The sequence below is a fragment of the Oryctolagus cuniculus genome, chromosome Y (genome assembly GCF_051225735.1).
Source record: "Oryctolagus cuniculus isolate XC-2025 breed Fujian yellow rabbit chromosome Y, ASM5122573v1, whole genome shotgun sequence".
In the NCBI taxonomy this organism is placed as follows: domain Eukaryota; kingdom Metazoa; phylum Chordata; class Mammalia; order Lagomorpha; family Leporidae; genus Oryctolagus; species Oryctolagus cuniculus.
In genome coordinates, this window is record NC_142889.1 from 24211132 (window position 1) to 24234595 (window position 23464).

General features: G+C 39.1%; 1 protein-coding gene across 1 annotated transcript; it reads right to left on the reverse strand.

The window, feature by feature from the left end:
- Window positions 1–16272: 16272 nt before the first annotated feature.
- On the reverse strand, window positions 16273–18145 carry LOC149119392 (heterogeneous nuclear ribonucleoprotein F-like). The gene has a single exon (XM_089325159.1). The coding sequence runs from the start codon at window positions 17920–17922 to the stop codon at window positions 16906–16908; it is 1017 nt and encodes a 338-aa protein (XP_089181285.1). The 5' UTR covers window positions 17923–18145; the 3' UTR covers window positions 16273–16905.
- Window positions 18146–23464: the final 5319 nt, after the last annotated feature.

Here is a 23464-nt window from a genome sequence, read left to right on the forward strand (position 1 = left end):
CCAGAAAATAATATTGTAGAAAATTTTAGATAATCTTGAGTGTGATGCTGAGTTTTTGACACAACATTGAAGGCACAATCCATGGAATAAGTGATTACTAACTGGACATCATGAAAATGAGAAACATCATTCTGACAAACAATGTTAAGAGAAAAGGTCAAAACTAGGGGAAATATTCACAAAAGTAATTTATGATAAAAGAATATATGTATTATTCAAATTAAACAAGCAACTTTTAGAATAAATGAAATGAAAATGAAAGATTTAAAATGGGCCCCCCAAAAGGAAATATGTGCACACTGGGTAGACCCAAGATGAGTAGGGGTACCCTGGAGTATTGTAGCTGAGGACTGAACAGGGCATGCATGGAAAATGACCACTGTGAGGGAACCATCCATGGAATCACAGGAAACAATACCAGGGCTCACAGAGATGGACATAGAGCCTCTTCTCTCCAGCCAGGGTAGAATCATTCATTCCAGAAGAATGCACTAGAATTTTAAGAATGTATTTGCATTGATAATAAGAAAAATTAATGCATAATTGAATGCTGAATCATAACCACCCAAAGAAGAATAAAATTAAAACTTAAAAGGATGAAACTGATTTTAAGTGACTTAAATGATTTCCAGAACAAATCTAAAGAACATAAAAAATTCACCTAAAGTTATTGGACAAACATGCAAAAATGATCATAGATATAGACTTTACATAATTTAAATCAAAATGAGTCATATCCTTCACAATGTAAAAAAATAAAATGTCTACATCAAAAAGTATGACCCATGTTTGATAATTTGCTTTCAGTGTTACACCAATGACATAGCTCCTAAACAAGAATAGCAAAAAAGTTAGGAACTGTGTGACAGTTAAAAATACTTTTTTTGAAAGATGCTTTTAAAAAGTGACAAGACAGATTTGAATTAGCAAATGCATCTATGTCATAATTGAGCCAAAAGACTGTTTGAGGAAACACTGCAAGGCATTGACATAGGCAAAAAAAAGACCCCAAAAACACAATCAAATAAAAAAAAGTTACAGGATCATAACAATTTAAGATTCTACACAACAAAGGAAATGCTCAATAAGGTGAATTGGCCAACAAGCAAAATTATTTGCTAACTATGTATATGATAAAGGATTAATATTCAGAATCTGGAAAAAGCTGAAGAAAGTCAATAAAAACAAAACAATGTAGTTTGGAAATAGGCAAATGACATGAATAGGCATTTTTCAAAGGATGAAATATAAATGGCCAACAGATACATGAAAAAATGTTCAGGATCACTAGCCATCAGGAAAATGCAAGTCCAGCTCTCTGCTGTGGCCCAGGAGTGCAGTGGAGGATGGCCCAGGTTCTTGGGCCCTGCACCCACTTGGGAGAACAGGAGGAACAGGAGGAAGCACCTGGCTCCTGGCTTTGGATCAGCGTGGTGTGTCGGCTGTAGTGGCCACTTGGGGGGTGAACCAATGGAAAAAGGAAAACCTTTCTCTCTGTCTCTTTCTCTCTCTTTCTAACTCTGTCAAAAACAAACAAACCACAATGAGGTTTCACCTCACCCCAGTTAGAATGGCTATCATTCAAAAATGAAAAATAAGGGCCAGTGCTGTGGTGCAGCTGATTAGCACCCTGGCCAGAAGTGCTGGCATCCTGTATGGGTGCTGGTTAGGGTCCCAGATGCTCCACTTCTGATCCAGCTCTCTGCTATTTCCTGGGATGGCAATGAAGGATGGCCCAAGTCTTTGGGCCCCTGCACCCACATGGGAGACCCAGAGGAAGCTCCTGTCTCCTGGCTTTGGATCAGCACAGCTCCGACCATCACAGCCATCTGGAGAGTGAACCAGAGGACAGAAGACCTCTCTCTCTCTCTCTACCTCTGTAACTCTCTTTCAAATAAATAAAATAAATATTTAAAAAAAATAAAAAATAATGCTGGTAAGGATGTGGAGAAAAGTTACCTCAACCCACCACTAAAGGCAATGTAAACTAGTACAACCATTATGGAAGCCAATATGAATGTACCTCAGAAATCTGAAAATAGATCTACCATAAAACATAGCCATCCCCGTCCTGGGAATTTACCCAAATCAAATGAAATGAGCATATAAAATAGTTATTTGTAACCCCATGTTTATTGCAGGTCAATTTACAAGAGCTAAGATACAGAATTAATCCAGTTGTCCATCAAGTGATGACAGAATAAATAAAACATGGTGTATACACACACATACACACACACACACACTCTATGGAATACTACACAGCCATAAAAATGAGTAAAATCCTCTTTCACGTTAAAATGGGTGAAACTGGATACTATTATGCTTACTGAAATAATTTATTCCTCAAAAGACACATATCATATATTTTCTCTGACATGTGGTAGTTACATAGGATACAAAAAAGGTATAGGGATGAAATGAACACATTCTTATTTGATTTTTTTTAGCTCTTTATACTCCTGTGGAACTGTGGACTTAACACTTGTTACTTGTTGAATATTATGTTTAGTGGTGCATTAAGCCAAAGATTATTGAGCATGATGAAATGTTTTTACAAAAATTATAAAAGCAAAAAACAAAGGAAGGTAGGAGGGGGACTGAAGGAGAGAAATAAATTGTTACCTATGAAATGCATGAAATCTGTTCTATTTATATTAATAAGATTTCCTTAAGAGGTTGTTGTAATAATATACCCCCAATTTTTTTTTGACAGGCAGAGTAGACAGTGAGAGAGAGAGACAGAGAGAAAGGTCTTCCTTTTATCGTTGGTTCACCCTCCAATGACCGCCGTGGCCAGCGTGCTGCAGCCAGAACATCGCGCTGATATGAAGCCAGGAGCCAGGTGCTTCTTCTGGTCTCCCATGCGGGTGCAGGGCCCAAGGACTTGGGCCATCCTCCACTGCACTCCCGGGCCATAGCAGAGAGCTGGCCTGAAAGAGGGGCAACCAGGACAGACTCCGGTGCCCCAACCAGGACTAGAACCCAGTGTGCCATGCTGCAGGCAGAGGATTAGCCTATTGAGCCGTGGTGCTGGCCATAATAATATACCCTTAAAACAAACCTATAAAAATATGCACCCAATCTGAAACGGGGTAAATATCCAAGAAAGAACCAAACTATATTACATCATAGATTCCAATAAAAATATGGAAAGATGCTTACCATAATATATTATTAGGAAATTGCAAATGAAAATCACACTAAGATATCAGCACATATACATTACAAGTAGAAAAATTCAAATATTTGATGACACAAACAGTTGGCCACAAATAGGAATCATGTTCACTGCTGACAGAAGTGCAGCATGGTAAAGCAACTCAGATTTCAGTCAGGGAGTTTCTAATATTTTTCACTTTTTAATATCTTTTGAAAGGCAGAGTTACAGAAAGAAAGTATGAGACAATGAGATCTTCCATCTGATGATTCACTCCTCCAATGTCTACAACAGCCAGGGCTGGGCAAGACTGAATACAGGAACCAGGTGTTCATCCAAGTTTCTCACACAGGTGCAGGAGCCCAAGTACTTGGGCCATCTTCTACTCTTTCCCAGGCTCATTACAGTGAGCTGGATAGGAAGAGATGCATCTGGGAATCTAATTGGTGCCCATATGGGATGCCTGTGTTGCAGGTGGCAGCATAACTCATTTTGCCACAGTGCTAGCCCCATTTTTTAACATTTTTTACTTATTTAGAATCTCTATTTAAAATACAGGGAGACATAGAGACACAGAAATAGAGTAAGATCACCCAACTGCTAGTTCAAACCCAATACACACAACATCCAAGGCTGGGCCAGACCAAAGAAAGGAGCAGGGAACTCAATCAGGATCTCCCAGATTGGGGTCAAGGACCCAACTACTTGAATCATCATCACCTGCTGCAAACCAGGGTCTGTACTAAAATGAAGGAGGAATCAGAGGTGAAGCCAGGAGTTTAACCCAGGAACTCTGCCCAAAGTGGTATCTTCACCAATATGCCAAATGAATTCCCTACAGTTGAACTGCTTCCTAGGTTGATTTTAAAATGGCTTGAATGAGGATCATGCAATTGTATAGCTAGGGAGTTATCTTGGTGATTCAAAAATTTGAGTCAACACTACAGCTTTCATGCATGCAAATGCTGATGCCCACTTCATGACCAATAAGGATCAAAAGTTGGGGTCTGCACTGTAGTTCAGCAAGTTAAGCCACGACCTGCAGTGCTGGCATCATATATGGGCACCAATTTGAGTTCTGGCTACTCCATTTCCAATTCAGCTCCCTGCTGGTGCAACCTGGGGAAGCAGTAGAAGATGAAACAAGTCCTTGGTCTCCTGCAAACATTGGGAGATCCAGGGGAAGCTTATGCTTCCTGACTTGACCGTGGCACAGCCCCAGCCTTTGTGGCCATTTTGGGGAGTGAACCAGTGGATGGGAGTTCTCTCTCTCCCTCTCTCTCTCTCTCCCTCTCTCTCTTTCTTTGTGTGTATGTGTGTGTGTGTGTCCTCTCTGTGTAAATCTACCTTTCAAATGACTCTTAAAAATCATAAGGCATCGGCTGGTGCCGTGGCTCACTATGCTAATCCTCCACCTTGCAGCGCCGGCACACTGGGTTCTAGTCCTGGTCGGGGCACCAGATTCTGTCCCAGTTGCCCCTCTTCTAGGCCAGCTCTCTGCTGTGGCCAGGGAGTGCAGTGGAGGATGGCCCAAGTCCTTGGGCCCTGCACCCCATGGGAGACCAGGAGAAGTACCTGGCTCCTGCCATTGGATCAGCGCGTTGCGCCGGCCACAGCAGCCATTGGAGGGTGAACCAACGGCAAAAGGAAGAACTTTTTCTCTGTCTCTCTCTCTCACTGTCCACTCTACCTGTCCAAAAAAAATCATAAGGCATCAATGTGTTTTTATAGATGCATATAAAATAGACTCCAGGACACCCATACAATTTAATTGTATTCAATAGCTATCATGTCACAGATATCCAGTTGGAATCTTTAAATGTGTGTTTCTATGTGAAAGGGTAAAACCAAATTATGGGAAACAAATTAGTGTTTGTGACATATGGAGGAAAAATGATGTGTATGTGATGCACAGGGAAGTGTTAGAGTGTTGAAACTATCCTGGAGGATGATATTACACTATGAGTCTGTCCAAATCTGTAGCTCTTTAAAGTCTATAGATTAAAAATATATAATGTCAGGGAGTTCAGCAATAATGTATTCTAAATGTATGAAGCAACCTCATTGAAGGATATGGGGATAGTGCTAACTTAGGAAATTGTAAAAGTGAGTGGAGGGGTGTGCATTGTGGCAAAGCAGGTAAAACTGATGCCTGTGATACTGGCATCCAAACTAGGTGGTGACTCATGTCTTGACTGCCTCAATTACAATACAGCTCCCTGATAATGATCTAGAAAAAAACAGTGGAAGTTGGCCCAAGTGTTTGGGCCCCTATCCTCTACGTGGGAACCCTAATGAAGATCCTGGTGATTTAGCCAGTGTGAATTTATCCAGGAGCCCCAAACATTAGAAGGTAACCTTGGTCCCAGTGGAAATGGAAAGGGCATGTTTGACTCATTTCACCCCCTCCCACCATGGTGCCTGCTGCAATTAGGGGAGGAGGGTGCCATTTTAGGCTAAAGTAGCTGCTATGGAAGCCTTGATGCACATACTCAGAGCTGGATGAGACAGGATGGCATCTCCTAAGCAGTACTGTCAGCAATGGTGGGGAGACAGCAATATTCAGTCAGTGGCTCTTGTGTACACATAAAATCCAGTGATTCTAAATAGAGGGGAAAATCCATGGTCATCACTGACTTTGAGCCTGATTGGGGAAGACCGATAGTGGGCTGGGCACCCAAAAAGATTGTGTGAGGACCCCATGCTCCTAATATACCACAGACTATGGGGCTCAAGCCACCTAAGAGGAGCACCCACAGACAGCTGGCTCAAGGAATGTCTGTCACTCGGGGTCAGAACATCTGGTGAGGCAGAGTGGACCCTCCACACCTAATGACTGTGGGAGCTTGTGTGTTAAGACTGTGGGAACTCTGGTGGTAGGGGAGGGCACATGTTGTAGCTGGGCCTCTGGGCAATCATTCTGTGAGACTCCACATGCTCAGAGCTCCCTGGTTACCTCAGACCAATCGCTGCAATAGGATACAAACTTGGAATGAAGGATGTGTAGCTCATTTGAGCAGTTCACATGGCAGTGCACATGAATGTTACACCCACTTGGGGTTAAGACCCAGGCATTGATCACCTTAGAGGAGAGGAGGTAAAGATGTGATCACACTAACAGAGGTGATCATTGCCTACCTTCTGTTATCAATAAGAGATTTACCCTTGATATGTGCCCCACCATGAAGCACTGACCAGAACTCCCTGGCCACACCCAGCACACATAAGGGCATTCACTGAAAGTGCAAACATTCCACTAAGCCACAGATGCACAGTTCAAAAATAAAAGTGATAAGAGGGAAAAACAAGTATCTCCACAAATGCCTAACATAAATGAAGAAATTGAAGAAACAAGAGTAAGAAGACAACATGACCTCATCCACAAAGGAACACAAAAACATTTCAATACTAGAATATGAAGATGAAGGGATTGATGAAATGCCAGAAATTAAATTCCAAAGATTACACACAGGATTACTCAAAAGTAACCAGAACCAAATTAATGATTTAAAGAAATTCATACATGACATGACTGAAATTTTCCCATGAAATTGATATTTAAAGAGAAATCAAAATGAAATATTAGAAATAAAGAATTCAGGGGCCTGTACAGTGGTGTAGTGGGTTAAAGCCCTGGCCTGAAGCACCGGCATCCTATATGGGTGCCAGTTCTAGTGCCTGCTGCTCCTCTTCTGATCCAGCTCTATGCTATGACCTGAGATAGCAGTAGGGGTTGGCCCAAGTCCTTGGGCCCCTGGACCTATGTGAAAGACTAGAAGAAGCTTTTGGCTCTTGGCTTCAGATTGGCACAGCTCTAGCCATTGCAGCCATCTAAGGAGTAAAGCAGCAGATGCAAGACCTCTCTGTCTCTACCTCTCTCTCTAACTCTATTTTTCAAATAAATAAAATAAATCTTTTTAAAAAAGAAATATAGAATTCAATAGATCAAATTAAAAATATGGTAGAAAGCATTAAAAACAGAATTGCTGAGGCAGAAGAAAGAATATCTGAGTTGAAAGACAATTCCTGGAAATTTTACAGTCAGATAAAAACTGAAGAAATTAGAAAAATTAGAGGTAATGTTGGAGATTTATGGTATACTATCAAATGGCACAATGTATGGTGCTTAGGATTTCCTGAAAGTCTGGAAAGAGAAAATGGGCCAGAAGGCCTATTTAGTGAAAGAATTACAGAAAACTCCCCCAATTTGGAGAAAGAAAGAGACACTCAATAAAAGAAAGCAAATAGAACTCATAATAGAAATGACCAGAAAAGATCCTCAGCAAGACACATCATAGTCAAACTTTCCACAGTAAAAGACAAAAATAAATTCTAAAATGTGTATCAGAGAAATTTCAGATTACTTTCAGAGGATCTCCAATTAGAATCACAGCTGACTTCTCATCAGAAACTCTACAGGTTAAGAGAGAATTGAAAGATATAGCTCAAGTCATAAGAGAATAAAATTGTCAACCCAGAATACTATATCATGTAATGCTCTCATTTATGAAATACAATGAAATAATGACATTTCATAGCAAACAGGAATTGAAAGAATTTGACACTTGTCCAACCTTACAAAAAATGCTTACATGTCTGCTACACACAGAGACAGTCAACATTATGAAAGAATGTAAATGGAGAAAATCTCCCTGTAAAACTACAATAGAAATCCAACAACAATAGGAATATTTATAGAAAACTGGCAAAGCCAAGTCATTTCTGATGAATATTAACCTTGAATGTTAAACAGCCTCAAATTTATAGCTAAATGATGCAAACTTAATGTATCTTTTACATTCAAAAGCCATGTAATTGCTGCCTACAAGAAACACATCTCACAACAAAGATCCATCCAGACTGAAAGTTAAAGAATGGAGAAAGCTATCCCATACTAACAGAAAGCAAAAACAAGCTGGTGTAACCATCCTAATATCAGACAAAATAAACTTCACCACAGGAATTGTTAAAACAGAAAGAGAAATGTGTTATGTAATGAGATCAATTCAACAGGAAAATTGGACTTCAAGAAATGTGTATGTGCCCAATTATAGGGCACCTGCCTATTTAAAAGAAATGTTAATGTATCTAAAGGGAGGCATGTGCTGATACAATAGTAATGGGGGACTTCAACATCCCACTTAAATTAATGGACGGAAATTCAATAAAGAAACAATACACTTAACAGAGATTATGGATCAAATTATGGACCAAATAGACCTGTTATCTTCAGAGGTTTTCACTCTACAGTTGCACAATATACATTCTCATTTCAGTGCATGGAATCTTCTCTAGGATAGACCATACACTAGGCCAAAATAAAAATTAAGCAAAATCAAAAAATCAGAATCATACAATGCATCTTCTCTGACCACAATATAATGAAGCTAGAAATTAACAACTCAAGAATTTCTAGATTACATGAAAACCCATGGAGAGAGAGCAACATCTCCTAAATAAATGGTTTGTCATAGATACAATCAAAAGAGAAAAAATAAAAAATGAATGAAGATGATAATACATCATATGAAAATTTATGGATATAGGAAAAGCAGTGTTAATAGGGAAATTTACAGCAATTGTTGCCTACATCAAGAAATTTGGAAATAAATGTCAATCTATGTATTTCATGGACCTAGAAAAACAGCAACTAAATGCAAATTAGGAGGAAATATACAACTTAGAGAAGACATAAGCAAAAATGAGCAAAAAATTATAAAAGATCAGTAAAACAAAAAGATGGTTTTCTGAAAAAGTAAAACTGACACACGGCATTGATGTGGCTAACCAAAAAAGATGGAGAAGAGCCAAATCAATAAAATCAGAGATGAAAAAGGAAATGTAACAACAGATATACAATTAACATGCAAAAAACAATAACCTTTGTATACATAGACAGTACCATGTTCAGAATGTAATTTTAAGATAAATCTCATTTACAATAGCTACAAAGTATAAATACTTTATTATAAATTTAACCAAAGTTGACAAATATCTCTATTTCAAAAATTATAAAAAAATTAAATAATTAGACAAAGACATAAAAATGGACACATCTTCCATTTTCATGGATTAGAACAATCAATATGTTCAAAATGTCCATACCACTGAAAACAATTTATATATTCCATGCAATCCAAATCAAAATACCAAAGACATTCTTCTCATAACTAGGAAAAATGATGCTATTATTTATATGAAACACAAGAGACCCCAAATAGCTAAATCAATCTTATACAACAAAAATAGTCAAAGGCATCACAATATTAGATTTCAGGTCATACTACAGTGTAGTTATAACCAAAACAGTTTGGTGCTTGTACTAAAACAGACAGGTAGAGGCCAATGAAACAGAATAGAAGTTCCAGAAATCAATCCATGCAAAGGAGCTAAAATCAATCCTCAGAACAAGGACAGTCTCAACAACAAATAGTGCTGGGAAAACTGGATCTCCATGTGCAGCAGTATGCTACAAGTCCACAACCTAGGCCTTGCACAAAAATCTACTCAAAATGGATCAAAGATCTAAATCTACAAACTGATAAAATCTAATTATTAGGAAACACTGAGGAAATTCTTCAAGACATTGGCATGGGCAAAGACTTACTGGAAAAGACCCCAAATACCACAGACAATCAAAATTAAAATTGACAAATAGGATTACTTCAAGCTGAGATGCTTCTGTATTGCAAACAAAACACTTAGCACAGTAAAGAGGCAATTGACAGAATGAAAGAAAATAGCTGGAAACTATGCAGCTGATAAAGGGTTAATATCCAGAATCTATAAAGAAATCAAGAAACTCAACAATGACAAAACAATCCAGTTAAGAATTGGGCAAAGGACTTGAACAGTCATTTGTCAAGAATGGAAATTAATATGGCCAAAAGACACTTGAAAAAAATCACCAGGTATCAGGGAAATGCAATTCAAAATGACAATGAGTTTCACTTCACCACAGTTAGAATGATTCTCATACAGAAATTAACAAACAACAAATGTTCATGAGGATGTGGGGAAAAAGGTACACTAATCCACTGTTGGTAGGAATGTAAACTTCTCCAACCACTGTATAAGACAGCATGGAGATATCTCTAAAATCTGAACACAGATGTACCATATGACCCAGCCATTGCACTCCTAGGAATTTCTGCAAATCAAGTAAAGAAAAAAATTGGAATATGAAAGAGTTATCTGTACTCCCATTCCATTGCAGCTCAGTTCACAATAGCTAAGATATGGAATCAACTGAGATGTTCATTAATTATTGACTGGATAAACAAATCATTTTCTTTTTGTATATATATATATATATATATATATATATGTATACATATATATACATATATATATATATACACAAATGTGACATGATCTGCCTCAAGTGTTAAACTCAACTACATCTGTGTGATGCCAACTGTCACAAGAAAAATGCAGCCATATCAATTATCTCTACCTCCTGTGATGCCACCATCCCACATGGGCATAGTTCTGAGCTTCAGGAGTCCATTTCAGATCTGCCTCTCCACTAATGTGCTTAGAAAAACCGTGGAAATGTCCCAAATTCTAAAGCCCCTGCACTTATGTGGGAGACCTATAAGAAGCTCTTGTCTCCTGACTTCAGCCAGACCCAATCCCAGTCACTGTGGCCATTTCTCTCTTCCTCTATATTTCCCTCTTCCTATCTATGACTCTGGCTATCAAAATAAAAATATCTAAAAAACTAAATAAATGTTTAAGAGCTGGTGCTGTGGCTTAATAGGCTAATCATCCACCTGTGGCACTGGCACACTGGGTTCTAGTCCCAGTTGGGGTGCCAGATTCTGTCCCAGTTGCCCCTCTTCCAGGCCAGCTCTCTGCTGTCACCTGGGAAGGCAGTGGAGAATGGCTCAAGTCCAGAAGCACCTGGCTCCTGGCTTCAGATCAGCACAATGTGCTGGCCACAGCATGCCAGCAGAGGCTGCCATTGGAGGGTGAACCAATGGCAAAGGAAGACCTTTCTCTCTTTCTCTCTCTCACTGTCCACTCTGCCTGTCAAATAAATAAATAAATATTTAAAAATAAACAAACAGAAAAACTTCCAGCCCAATATGGTCATTTATGGCTCTGCCTATACAGGGATGCCCTGCCAGAACCCTTGGTCCTGTAGCCTCAATACAATTCTCATTTGTTGTAAAATATTATTGAATGAATGATGTGTCTACATAACCTTTTTCAACATGAGAAAAATATCTTTCAAAACCAAACAATAATGTAGATGCTCATGCTATGAAATGTTTTAACTAATATAGAGATTTAGTGAGCAAAATTTAGTAATGCAGTGGTCAGCACGATGGTGTAGCTCTGGTCGTGGCGGCCATTTGGGGAGTGAACCAATGGAAGGAAGATCTTTCTCTCTGTCTCTCTTACTGTCTGTAACTCTACCTGTGAAATAAACAAAAATCTTTTTAAAAAATTAGTAATGCAATATGAGAAATAACAGAGTGACAAGTCAAAATAGGAGTATTTGGTGTAAAAAGATATTCAACTATACTTAAAAAAGAAATATAAAAAAATTCTCAATACATTGAATCAATGAATGATCAAATCACTTAAGAAAATGAACTTAAGGAAATCATCCTAATATCTAGAAGTATGCTTTGCAAAATTTCTAAAACTACAGGTTAATTTACAACCCCATCAATTCTATTAAAAAGTAGATATGAGGGAATTTGGTGAAAACAGTTCATTATAATTAAATTTGAAGTGAAATAAAAAATAAAAATCAATGAATGTAAAACAACCAGAGATCATTCCATCTACTTTAATAATTTTAAGAGAGCCGGCGCCGTGGCTCAATAGGCTAATCCTCCACCTTGCGGCGCCGGCACACCGGGTTCTAGTCCCGGTTGGGGCGCCGGATTCTGTCCCGGTTGCCCCTCTTCCAGGCCAGCTCTCTGCTATGGCCAGGGAGTGCAGTGGAGGATGGCCCAGGTGCTTGGGCCCTGCACCCCATGGGAGACCAGGAAAAGCACCTGGATCCTGGCTCCTGCCAGGATCAGCGCGGTGCGCCGGCTGCAGCGGCGGCCATTGGAGGGTGAACCAACGGCAAAGGAAGACCTTTCTCTCTCTGTCTCTCTCTCTCACTGTCCACTCTGCCTGTCAAAAAAAAAAAAAAAAAAAAAAAAAAATTTTAAGAGAAAGTGTATCTGTGGCTACAGTTTGGAAAATTTCTGTGAATGATAACTTTGTAATCATAAAAGTCAACTAGGTTTAAAATAAGTGACTTTGAAGGTGTAAAAGACTAAACTGACCCTAGATACTGTGCACATGAATGTTGCCAGGACAGCTTTCAGAATTTTGAATGACCTGATCACATCACAATGAAAAATCAAGCAAGATGGCCACAGATTCATAGTAGTGGCACTCATTTAAAGTAGAGAGACAGAGAGAGGGAGTGGAGGGGGGAGAGAGAGAGAGAGCAATAAATTCAAACACAATAGCAAAAACACTACATAAAATATTCACTACATAAAATATTTTCATTCTTTTTTTTTTTTTAAAGAACAGGGCGCTGAACCTCAGGTGCAGGGGCTCCCTCTCTTTTTTTTTAAATTGTTTATGAGTTACCCAGAGAGAGGAGAGGCAGAGAGAGAGAGAGAGAGAGGGAGAGAGAGAGAGAGAGAGAGAGATCTTCCATCCACTGGTTCACTCCCCAGGTGGCTTCAATGGCTGGAGCTGTGCCAATCTGAAGCCAGGAGCCAGGAGCTTCTTCTGGGTCTCCCACACAGGTGCAGGGGCCCAAGGACTTGAGCCACTTTCTACTGCTTTCCCAGGCCATAGCAGAGAGCTTGATCAGAAGTGGTGCAGCCAGGACTTGAACCGGCACATATATGGGATGCTGGCACTTCAGGCCAGAACATTAACCTACTGTGCCACAGCACTGGCTCCTAAAATATTTTTCTAAAATGGAAAGTAAAACTGAATAACTTGGTTGGAGTAATATTAATTAGCAAGCATAAAGGTATTTGGTGAAAAAAGTGTCTGTTACAAGGAAGTTTAATGTATTTCTTAGGGCCTGGTGCTGAAGTGCAGTAGGCTAGGCCTCTGCCAGTGGTGCTAGCATCCCAGATGTGTCCTAGTTCATGTCCTGGCTGCTAGTCTTCTAATCCAGCTTTCTGTTATGGCCTGGGAAAGCAGTAGAGAGAATGGGACAAGAACATAAGCCCCTGAACCTGTTTGGGGGACCTAGAGAAGTTCTTTGCTTTTGGCTTTGAATAGGCTCTGCTCCAGCCATAGTGAAGACTTGGGGAGTGAACTAGTAGATGAAACATCTTTCCCTCTGTCTCTCCCTCTGTCTGTATGTATCTAAATCTATCTTTAAAATAAAAAAAAATGTAAAAAAATTTTTAAATGGAGTACCTAAAATCATGATGAGATCTTTCCAAGTTACATGGTATATTACAGGACATATAGCAGTGTCTAGAATGTATGATGGAAAATTTCATATGCCAATGATAAAAATCTGGAAAAGGTAAAAATGTGTCAATTAGAAAGGAAGAGTAAATACACCTGGCCTAGGACTCCTGTATACACATGAATTTCCCAGGAGGACTCACAGAGCTTCGAGCAGTGAAAATGCAAAGCAAGTCTGAAACAAAGTCACTGTATCACCACTGGCTTACTAGAATGTTAGTGATACACAGGTTATAACAACAGGTTAAAAAGTAAAGTAAAAATAAAAAGTGATGAATGTGTTATAAAAACATATGTTTTGATTACAGACACAAGTAAAAATTAACACACACTATGAAATAAGATACGTTATGGTTACTGTGTGAAGTATTGTGTAATTTGAAAGGGGAAATAATGGTGTGAAAAGTAAACATAGGGAACTTTCTGATAAATTGTTCAACACAATTATATCAATAACAGAAATTATGAAAAAATCCCAAAATTTAAATAACACAGATCATGTCATGTTCTATAATATATGAAAGGAAAGGTTCACATATCTTGAATTACAGTGTGGAAGTTTTAAAAATCAAAGGCAAAATTTAGAACTAACATATCTGTGAGAAACTATGTACGTGAGAGTTAACTGGAAACCTACAGAATTTGAGTGTGTTGATGACTTCACAAAATGCTAACCAAGCTAAACACATAGTGTTGGGCTTGCTCAGATTAAGACATTAAAATATGTACTGATAATAGATATAATTTTTACAATTTATTTGACAGGTAGAGTTATAGACAGAGAGAGAGACAGAAAGAAAGGTCTTCCTTCTGTTCACTCCCCAAATGGCTGCTAAAGCTGGCACTGCACCGATCTGAAGCCAGGAGCCAGGTACTTCCTCCTGGTCTCTCATGCAGGTTCAGGGGCCTAACCACTTAGGCCATCCTCCACTGCCCTCCCAGGCCACAGCAGAAAGCTGGATTGGAAGAGAAGCAACCGTGACTAGAACCAGCACCCATATGGAATGCTGGAGCTTCAGGAAGAGGATTAACCAAGTGAGCCACAGCACCAGCCCCGATAATAGCTATAGTTTAAAAAGTCATGCAATTATGAAAAGCAAATTATTATCAATGTAAGAAAAATAACTTGGGAGAAATAAAAATAATCTAATACAGTTACAGAAGCACAGATTGTTACTGTTAAACTAAAAATGAATGCTAGAAAATCCAACATATTTATACCAAAGATCATACCATTTTACATAAGTAAAATAAGCATGTCTGGGGGATGATGTTCTGGTACAGTGGATTAAGCCAATGGGCTTACTCTTATCAATCACTGTGATGCCTGGTAGAAGTACAATCTATTCTGCATTACTGATCCAGCTTTCTGCTAATGTACCTTGGAGGCATAAGATTATGGTCTAAATAATCCATTTCCTGCCATCCACATCAAAGCTCCAGATGGGGTTTCTGGCTCCTGGCTTAGGCCTGGCTCAGTCCCAGTTGCTGTGGCAATTAGATGGGTGCACAAATACATGGAATTTTCCTCCTCCATCTTTCTTTTCCACTCTGCCCTTAAAATAAATCTTTAAAAAACTAAAAGCCTTGACTATGTAGAACTATGCTACTTTCAATAATAAGAGGTACATTTTGATCCCCCAAAATATCAACAATATCTGCAAAATGCTACCTATAAAGAGTTAACAGCCAGGTATCACATTAAATTGATCTGAAAAAAATGAGTACATAAAGGTTGTGAGGTAGTTATAATTTCACAGCATTGATAAAATCACAATGAACAAGATAACATGGAATGCTCTGGTTTCTAGATACTATGACACACAAAGGTAATACGTATAATGCTAAGGTATAAACTAGAATGATAAAGAGATGCAAATGCAGTAAAATAATATTGTGATCACTGTGAGAAAAATAAGCAATTTGTTAACAAGAGTGGAGGCTAAATTTATGGTTTAATAAGTCAAGACACAACCTGTGATGCCAGCATCCTGTATGGGCAGATGTCCCACATCTGATCTAACTCTCTGCCAATGACCTGAGAAAAGGAGTGGAAGGTGGCCTAAGGGTTTAGACCCTTGCCATCCTTGTGGGAGAACTAGATGAAATTCTTAGCCTTCAACCTGGATCAGAATTAGCTGTTGCAGCCATCTGAGAAGTGAAACAGCAGATGGATGGTCTCTCCCTTCCTTCCTTCCTTCCTTCCTTCCTTCCTTCCTTCCTTCCTTCCTCTCTTCCTCCCTTCCTCCCTTCCTCCCTTCCTCCCTTCCTCCCTTCCTCCCTTCCTCCCTTCCTTCCTTCCTTCCTTCCTTCCTTCCTTCCTTCCTTTCCTTCTTTCTTTCTTTCCTTCTTTCCTCTCTCTCTCCCCTCTCTCTTCCTCTCTTTTTCTCCCTTTCTCTCTTTCTCCTCTTCCTCCCTTCTTCCTTCCCCTCCTACCTCCCATCCCTATAGCTCTGATTTTTAAATAAAGAAAACTTAAAAAAAAAGGAATGAGGTGTGCAAAACCAATGTCAGGTAAGGTGCTAAAAACAGTCCATCATGCATTAAAAGGGGAAAACAAATGAAATCTTTTCCAGGAAACATAAATCAATGATATATGTCACCATTTACCTGAATAGTAATAAATAAAACATGACACAAATATTCTGTTGAAACTCTTTTTTTTTTTTCATTGTGAAAAAGTCTTTATTTTAAGAAAAAAATTTAGTTAACAAAAAATTTAAAAGTTTCACTTAGCAAAATACACCCCAAAGGAAATCACAGTACAAAGAAAGTTTTAAGTCAAGGCCTCACCAATTCCTACAGTATTAGTATTGTGTCTCAATTCTCAAAACTAACTTTTAAAAAGCTTAAACTTAACCTAAAAGATTTAAATGAAAATAGAAACTAGAATGAACAAACATGAGAAATGTTTCTCTTTGAATTAGGGCTCTAGCACCTTTGAGTTTTCCACAAAAGTACATCTCCCCAAGGTGTTCACTGTGGTGTGGTGTAAAAGATCCACTATTTAGCATACTTAAACTACTTTAACTCAGATAACATCACTCAGAAGGATACTACTAAAATGTTACTCGAGAAAAGCAGAAAATAGTTTCGTTTACTCAATATCACATGCTAGAAGAAAAGTTTGCATGAGAAAACACTGAAGAGGTAATTTTTTAATCCAGATTTCACAAACTCATGGTGCAAAATGGGTCCCACAGCTTCCTCTAGGGTAATCACTGCTTTTTCACTACTTGCTGGCTGCCTCTGAAAATTTGATTGAAATTAACTCAAATGCTTCTACAAAACTAATCATTTCCATCCATGCTATTCTGACCACTATAGCCAGTGCCATAACAACCGCTCACTGACTGGCTCTCCAGGCCACTGTAGGTGGCCTGAGCCACGGACACCCCCATGCCCTCCATCACCTGGCTGCTGTAGGCCCCATTGCTGACCCCTGTGGTGGAATTCAAGAAGAGTTCTATGTATCTGTGCTGCATATTGGCCCTATCTTTCAACATCACTGCCACAGCTTCTTCGTGGGTGGCAAACTCCACATCAGCTTCACCCGTCACTCTTCCATCTGGGCAGATCTCAATATGGACTCCCACTGGGTTAAGTGGAGAGAAGAAGTTGTAGATGTCGTTCTTGGTCGCTTTGTATGGTAGCCCTCTCATGTGGACGCAGTGGCTGGTGGTGCTCTGCACTGCGAACTCGCTGTCTCCATATCTGTGGTCGTACATTCCTGAGAGGCAGTAGCTGAGGTCTCTTCCGAACAGATCAGTGGTGAAGCCATAGCCATTGCTGAGGCCACTGTACTCCTCATAGCCCCCATAGCCAGCGCTGTAGGTGCCAGGCCACATTCTCTCCAAGCCTGCCTGCTTCACAATGCCAATATACCTCCAGGCTGTGCCAGGCCTGTCATAGGGCCCGGGTCGCTGAACAGACATGAACTTCAGAGGAGGATCTGAGTATGACCTCACTTCTTCCTGACTGCTCTTAAATACCTCAATATGTCTGTGCCCTATTCTCTCCTTGTGCTTCCCTAGCGCCTTCTCTGCCAGCTCCTGAGAGGCAAACTGCACGAAGGCCTCCCCTGTAATCTTGCCCTCGGGGTCCACAGGCAAAGTGATCCCATTTGGCATGATTTCCAACCCTGAGAAAAACTGAACAATTTCTTCCCTTGTGCATCCAAATGGGAGTTCTCGAAGCCGCACAAAGCCATCATTAGTGGTGTCAGCACTGTTTGGACCGTTGTGCTTCAACACCCAATCCATCTCAGTTCTGTGAGACTTGAACACCTCAATGTACCGGTGCCCCATGCTTTACCTGTCTTTTTTCAGGGCCATTTTGACATCATCTTCTGATTCAAGTTCGACAAATGCCTCACCACTCTGCCTGCCTTCTCTAGTGTAGATAAAATGAACGCCTGCAGCCCCATCGTGAATCATGCAGTCGGACAGGAAGTTCTGCACGTCCTCAATAGAGCAGGAGCAGGGCAGGCCACGGAGCTTGACCACAAAGCCTTTACCTCCCTCAGGACCCAGCATCATGGACACTTGACAGGGTAGATGTCAAACGGGTGCAAGTTGTCTTTTTATGGCTTAGAGTATCGCCAAGGATACCTTCAGTAGGAGACACCTCTGCTAGGTAACCAACTGTCCACTGAGGAGAGCTGGCCTGGTTTCTATTTGCATTCAGCAAGAGCGGCTTCCAGCGAAGGACCCCAGATCCCACCCGAGCTTAGATGTGCAGAGGGCTCCAGGCAAACTCCAGGTGCATCTTTTTGTCCTTAACCTTCTTCAGGAAGATGCGGCACAATCCTCCTGTTGAAACTCTTAGAAAGCAAAATCTTATAAATATTGAGAACAAGCAAAAATATATTACTGAAAACAGTGAATTATCAGAAAGCTTAAGATTATTATGAAAATATGTATGCATGATAACTTAGGGATTATTATGTGCGAATAAATGAGTAATCTGGTAAGAGTAATAATAGAATGACAAACAATTGTAAGGGCAGTTGCTGAAAAATACATAATTAAAATTACATTTAAAATGGGAAATAAAGAGAAGGTAAAACAATCCCATTTCTTTGAGAATAATCATAAATGAAAGATGATGGTACAGGGGTTTTTTAAACTACCCAATTGGGTAGTTTAAAAATCATAGGAAAATTCAAAGTTCCCCAATAATTGAGAAAACATTTTTTTAAAAAATGTCATCAAGAAGAGGTGAATAACTGGTGGGACCTAAGATGGCTTTAAGATTTGTGTAAATGAAGATTGCAGGGACAATTTACAGTTTTGATATAAATGATGACCTCATATTGAAAAAGGTTATTAGTGATACATAGATAAAACACATAATATCAAAGACAAAACTAAAGAGTTAGAAATATTATGAGGGGCTGGTGCTGTGGCGCAGTGAGTAAAGACAATGCCTTCAATGCCTGCATCCCATATGGGTGCTGGTTTGAGTCCCAGCTGCCCCATTTCCAATACAGCTCTCTGCTATAGCCTGAGAAAGCTGTAGAAGATGGCCCAAGTCCTTAGGCCCCTACACCCACATTGGAGACATGGAATAAGCTCCTGGCTCCTGGCTTCAGATTGACACAGCTCCGGCCATTGCAGCCATCTGGGGAGTTAAGCAGCAGAAGGAAGACTTCTCCCTGCCTCTCTGTAATTCTGCCTTTCAAATAAAGAAATAAATCTTTTTAAAAAAGAAATATTATGAAATAAAAATAGGGCATATATACACAATGGAGTACTACTCAGTCATAAAAAAGAATGCAATCCCAACTTTTACAACAAAATGGATGCAACTAGAGTCCATTATGCTTAGTGAAATAAGCCAGTGACAAAAAAGGTAATGCATGTTTTCTCTTATATGTTGGAGTTAATGTAGGATACAACAAACAAAATGCATAAAAATGAAATTGACATTTTATATATTCATTGCTTATGACCTTCTCTATCTTCTTGTGGAATAATGGTTTTCCTACTTTTTACTTGTTGAACATTGTCATTACTGGTGCATTAAATCTGTGATTATAAAGTACATTTTAATTGTTATTGCAAAAATTAAAGAAAAAAGAAAGCCAGAGGGGGAATTGAGGGAGGGGGCAAATTGTGGTCATTTTCCTGGAATTGTATCTATAAACTTCATGAAATCTGTTCTTTTTATATGAATAAAAATTTAAGAAGAAATAAAATTCATTTATAATTACTGTAAGAATAAATGAATAATTTTAGTTTAAACAATAATTGTGTGAAAAGAGAATAACATTACTCTAAAACAGACTATTATAAGTACATTAAAAAAAGGAAAACAAAAAATATATTTCAGAAAAGAGAAATCAAAGACCATATAACTTACCACAATAATCTTATTTTTTCTTTCCTAACCACAATTTTCTTAAAGGAAATATGTATATAGAACTATTCATCAAAACTTTCAACAATTGAAAAGTCTCAAATAATCATTAAGGGTATTTGTTAACTGCAAGAATGAATTATCAGATGAATCTAGGACATCTCTGAAAATACATGTCCATGATGGTTGCCACAAAAACTATAATATTTTTTGGAGCTGGTGATCTCATAATGAAAAATTCAACCATGATGACCATGCATTCACAGTGCTAAGGCTGGCTTACAATACCAAGTTAAAGAAATATATAGGGGGCCAGCTCTATGGCACAGTAGGTTAATCCTCTGCCTGAGGCACCTGCATCCCATATGGGAGCAGGTTCTAGTCCTGGCAGCCCCTATTACAATCAAGCTCTCTGCTATACCGTGGGAAAGCAGTAGAAGATGGTCTAAGTGCTTGGGCCCCTGCACCCACATGGGAGACCAGGAAGAAACACCTGGCTCCTGGCTTTGGATTGGCGCAGCTCCTGCCATTGTGGCCATCTGGGGAGTGAAACAACAGAAGGAAGACCTTTCTCTCTGTCTCTCCCTCTAATTGTCTGTAACTCTACCTGTCAAATAAATAAATAAAGTCTTTAAAAAAAAGAGAGAGATAGGTGTTAGCTATAGACTCAAATGCAAAAACAAAAAATACGTTTTGAAATAAAGTATATTATGATTACTATGAGAATAAATAAATAATTTTAGTAGCAATGATAGAATCACAAGGATGTAAAGAAACTGTTGAAAACTAGACTATTGAGGCTGATATTGTGGCAAAGTGGGTAGGGTAACTGTCTGTAGTGCTGGCATCCCATATGGATACAAATTTGAGTCCTGGCTGCTCCACACTGATCCAGCTCCCTGATAACGTGTCTGGGAAAGCACTGGATGATAGACCAATTCTTTGTCCATTGCACCCCTGTGAAATACCTGGAAAAATCTTCTGTACTGTGCCTTCAGTCTGGCCCAGTCTTAGACTTTGTGGGTATTTTGGGAGTGAACCACGAAGGAAGATTTCTCTCTCTCTCTCTCTATCTCTCACTTTCACTCTCTCTCTTCCTTTCTCATTGTAACTCTGTCTTTCAAATATATAAAATCTATTTAAAACATATACTATTGTAATTAAGGTAAAAAGAAAAACAAATAAAAATTTTCCATGAGCTATAAATCAAAGAAAACTTCACCTGCTAGAACAATAACACAGGTAAGATATATGGATTTAGAAGGAACCTACTGACATTTCCAAAAAAATCAAAGGTAATCTCACAATTCCATAAATATTCACAATTACCAAGAAATATGATGCTCTGTAGGAGGCATTGTCCAGATTCTCCTGAAATGGCTCTGAAAAACTGTGTCCATGAAAATTCCTAGAACAACTTACACAATTTTATGGCAGTTGATAACCTCATAATGAAAACACCAAGAAAAATGACCTGAGGTTCACAGTGGAAGGATTTGCATAGAATAGATTATTAAGATATACATAGGTGATAGTTACAAGACCAGACAAGAAAATTAAAGGAGGATGCTGGAGATGTTACAAAATCAAATATATTATAAGAAAGAGTAATTTCACAGAAATAATAGAACGAGTAGGTAAAAGTTTGGCTGGAAACTATATGACTACAATTACTCTACAAAGGAAAATGAATGAAAAATACAAAATGGAAATCAAAAGAGTTCAAAGAAGTTAGCAGAAAAATATTCAATGAAGCCAGTGGCTGTACCTGCTCTTCTGTAACACTCATACATTGATAGTAATTATAGAGTCCCATACATTTCATGTAAGTTAAAAAATTGTTCATGAGGGTCAACATCCTGGTGCAGCAGATAAAACTGCCATCTGTGAAACAATCATCCCACATTTGTGCTGGTTCACTTCCAATCCAGCTCCCTGTTAATGGCCTGAACTATGCAGTGGAAGATAGCCCAAGTGATTGGGCACATGCAACTCATGTGGGTAATGGGAAGAAACTCCTGGCTCCTGGCTCCTGGCTGCTGGCTCTTGGTTCCTGGCTGCAGCCAGATCCACCCAAGCCATTAAAAATCTGTGGAGTAAGAAATCAAGAAACTCCACAAGATCAAAACAAACAACCCATTTAAGAGATTGGCCAAGGACCTCAATACACATTTTTCAAAAGATTAAACTCAAATGGCCAACAGACACATGAAAAAATGTTCAAGATCACTAGCAATCAGGGAAATGCAAATCAAAACCACAATGATGTTCCACCTCACCCCAGTTAGAAATGGCTCACATTCAGAAATCTACCAACAATAGATGCTGGAGAGGATGTGGGGAAAAAGGGACACTAACCCACTGTTGGTGGGAATGCAAACTGGTTAAGCCACTATGGAAGTCAGTCTGGAGATTCCTCAGAAACCTGAATATAACCCTACCATTCAACCCAGCCATCCCACTCCTTGGAATTTACCCAAAGGAAATTAAATTGGCAAACAAAAAAGCAGTCTGCACATTAATGTTTATTGCAACTCAATTCACAATAGCTAAGACCTGGACCCAACCCAAATGCCCATCAACAGTAGACTGGATAGAGAAATTATGGGACATGTATTCTATAGAATACTATACAGCAGTCAAAAACAACGAAACCCAGTCATTTGCAACAAGATGGAGGAATTTGGAAAACATCATGCTGAGTGAATTAAGCCAGTCCAAAAGGGACAAATATCATATGTTCTCCCTGATTGGCGATAACTGAGCACCAAAGGGGAAACTTGTTGAAGTGAAATGGACACTATGAGAAACTGTGACCTGATCAGCTCTTGTCCTGACGGTTGATGTACAATGTAATATTTTATCCATTTTAGTATTTTTTTTGTTCTAGTACCATTGGTTGAACTCTGTAATTAACACACAATTATTCTTAGGTGTTTAAATTTTAGCTGAAAAGTGATCCCTGTTAGGAATTTGGAAAACATTATGTTGAGTAAAATAAGCCAATCCCAAAAGGACAAATACCACTTGTTCTCCTTGACAGGTGACAACTAACTGAGCACCAAATAGGAAACCTGTGAAAGTGAAATAAACACTATGAGAAACGGTGACTTGCCCTCACCCTGACTGTTGATGAGCAGCTTAATATGTTATCCCTCTTAGTATTTTTTTTGTTTGTTCTACTTAATACTTTTGGTTGAATACTGTAATCAATACACAATTCTTCTTAAGTGCTGAAACTTAACTGAAAAGTGATTGCTGTTAAATGTAAGAGTGGGAATAAGAGAGGGAAGAGATGTGCAATTTGGGACATGCTCAAGCTGACTTGCCTCAAACGGTAGAGTTAGAAACATACCAGGGGATTCGAATTCAATCCCATCGAGGTGGCATGTACCATTGTCATCTCACTAGTCCCAGTGATCCATTTCTGTTCACAATTGATCATAATGATAGGACTAAGAACCAAAGGGATCACATAAACAAGAATAG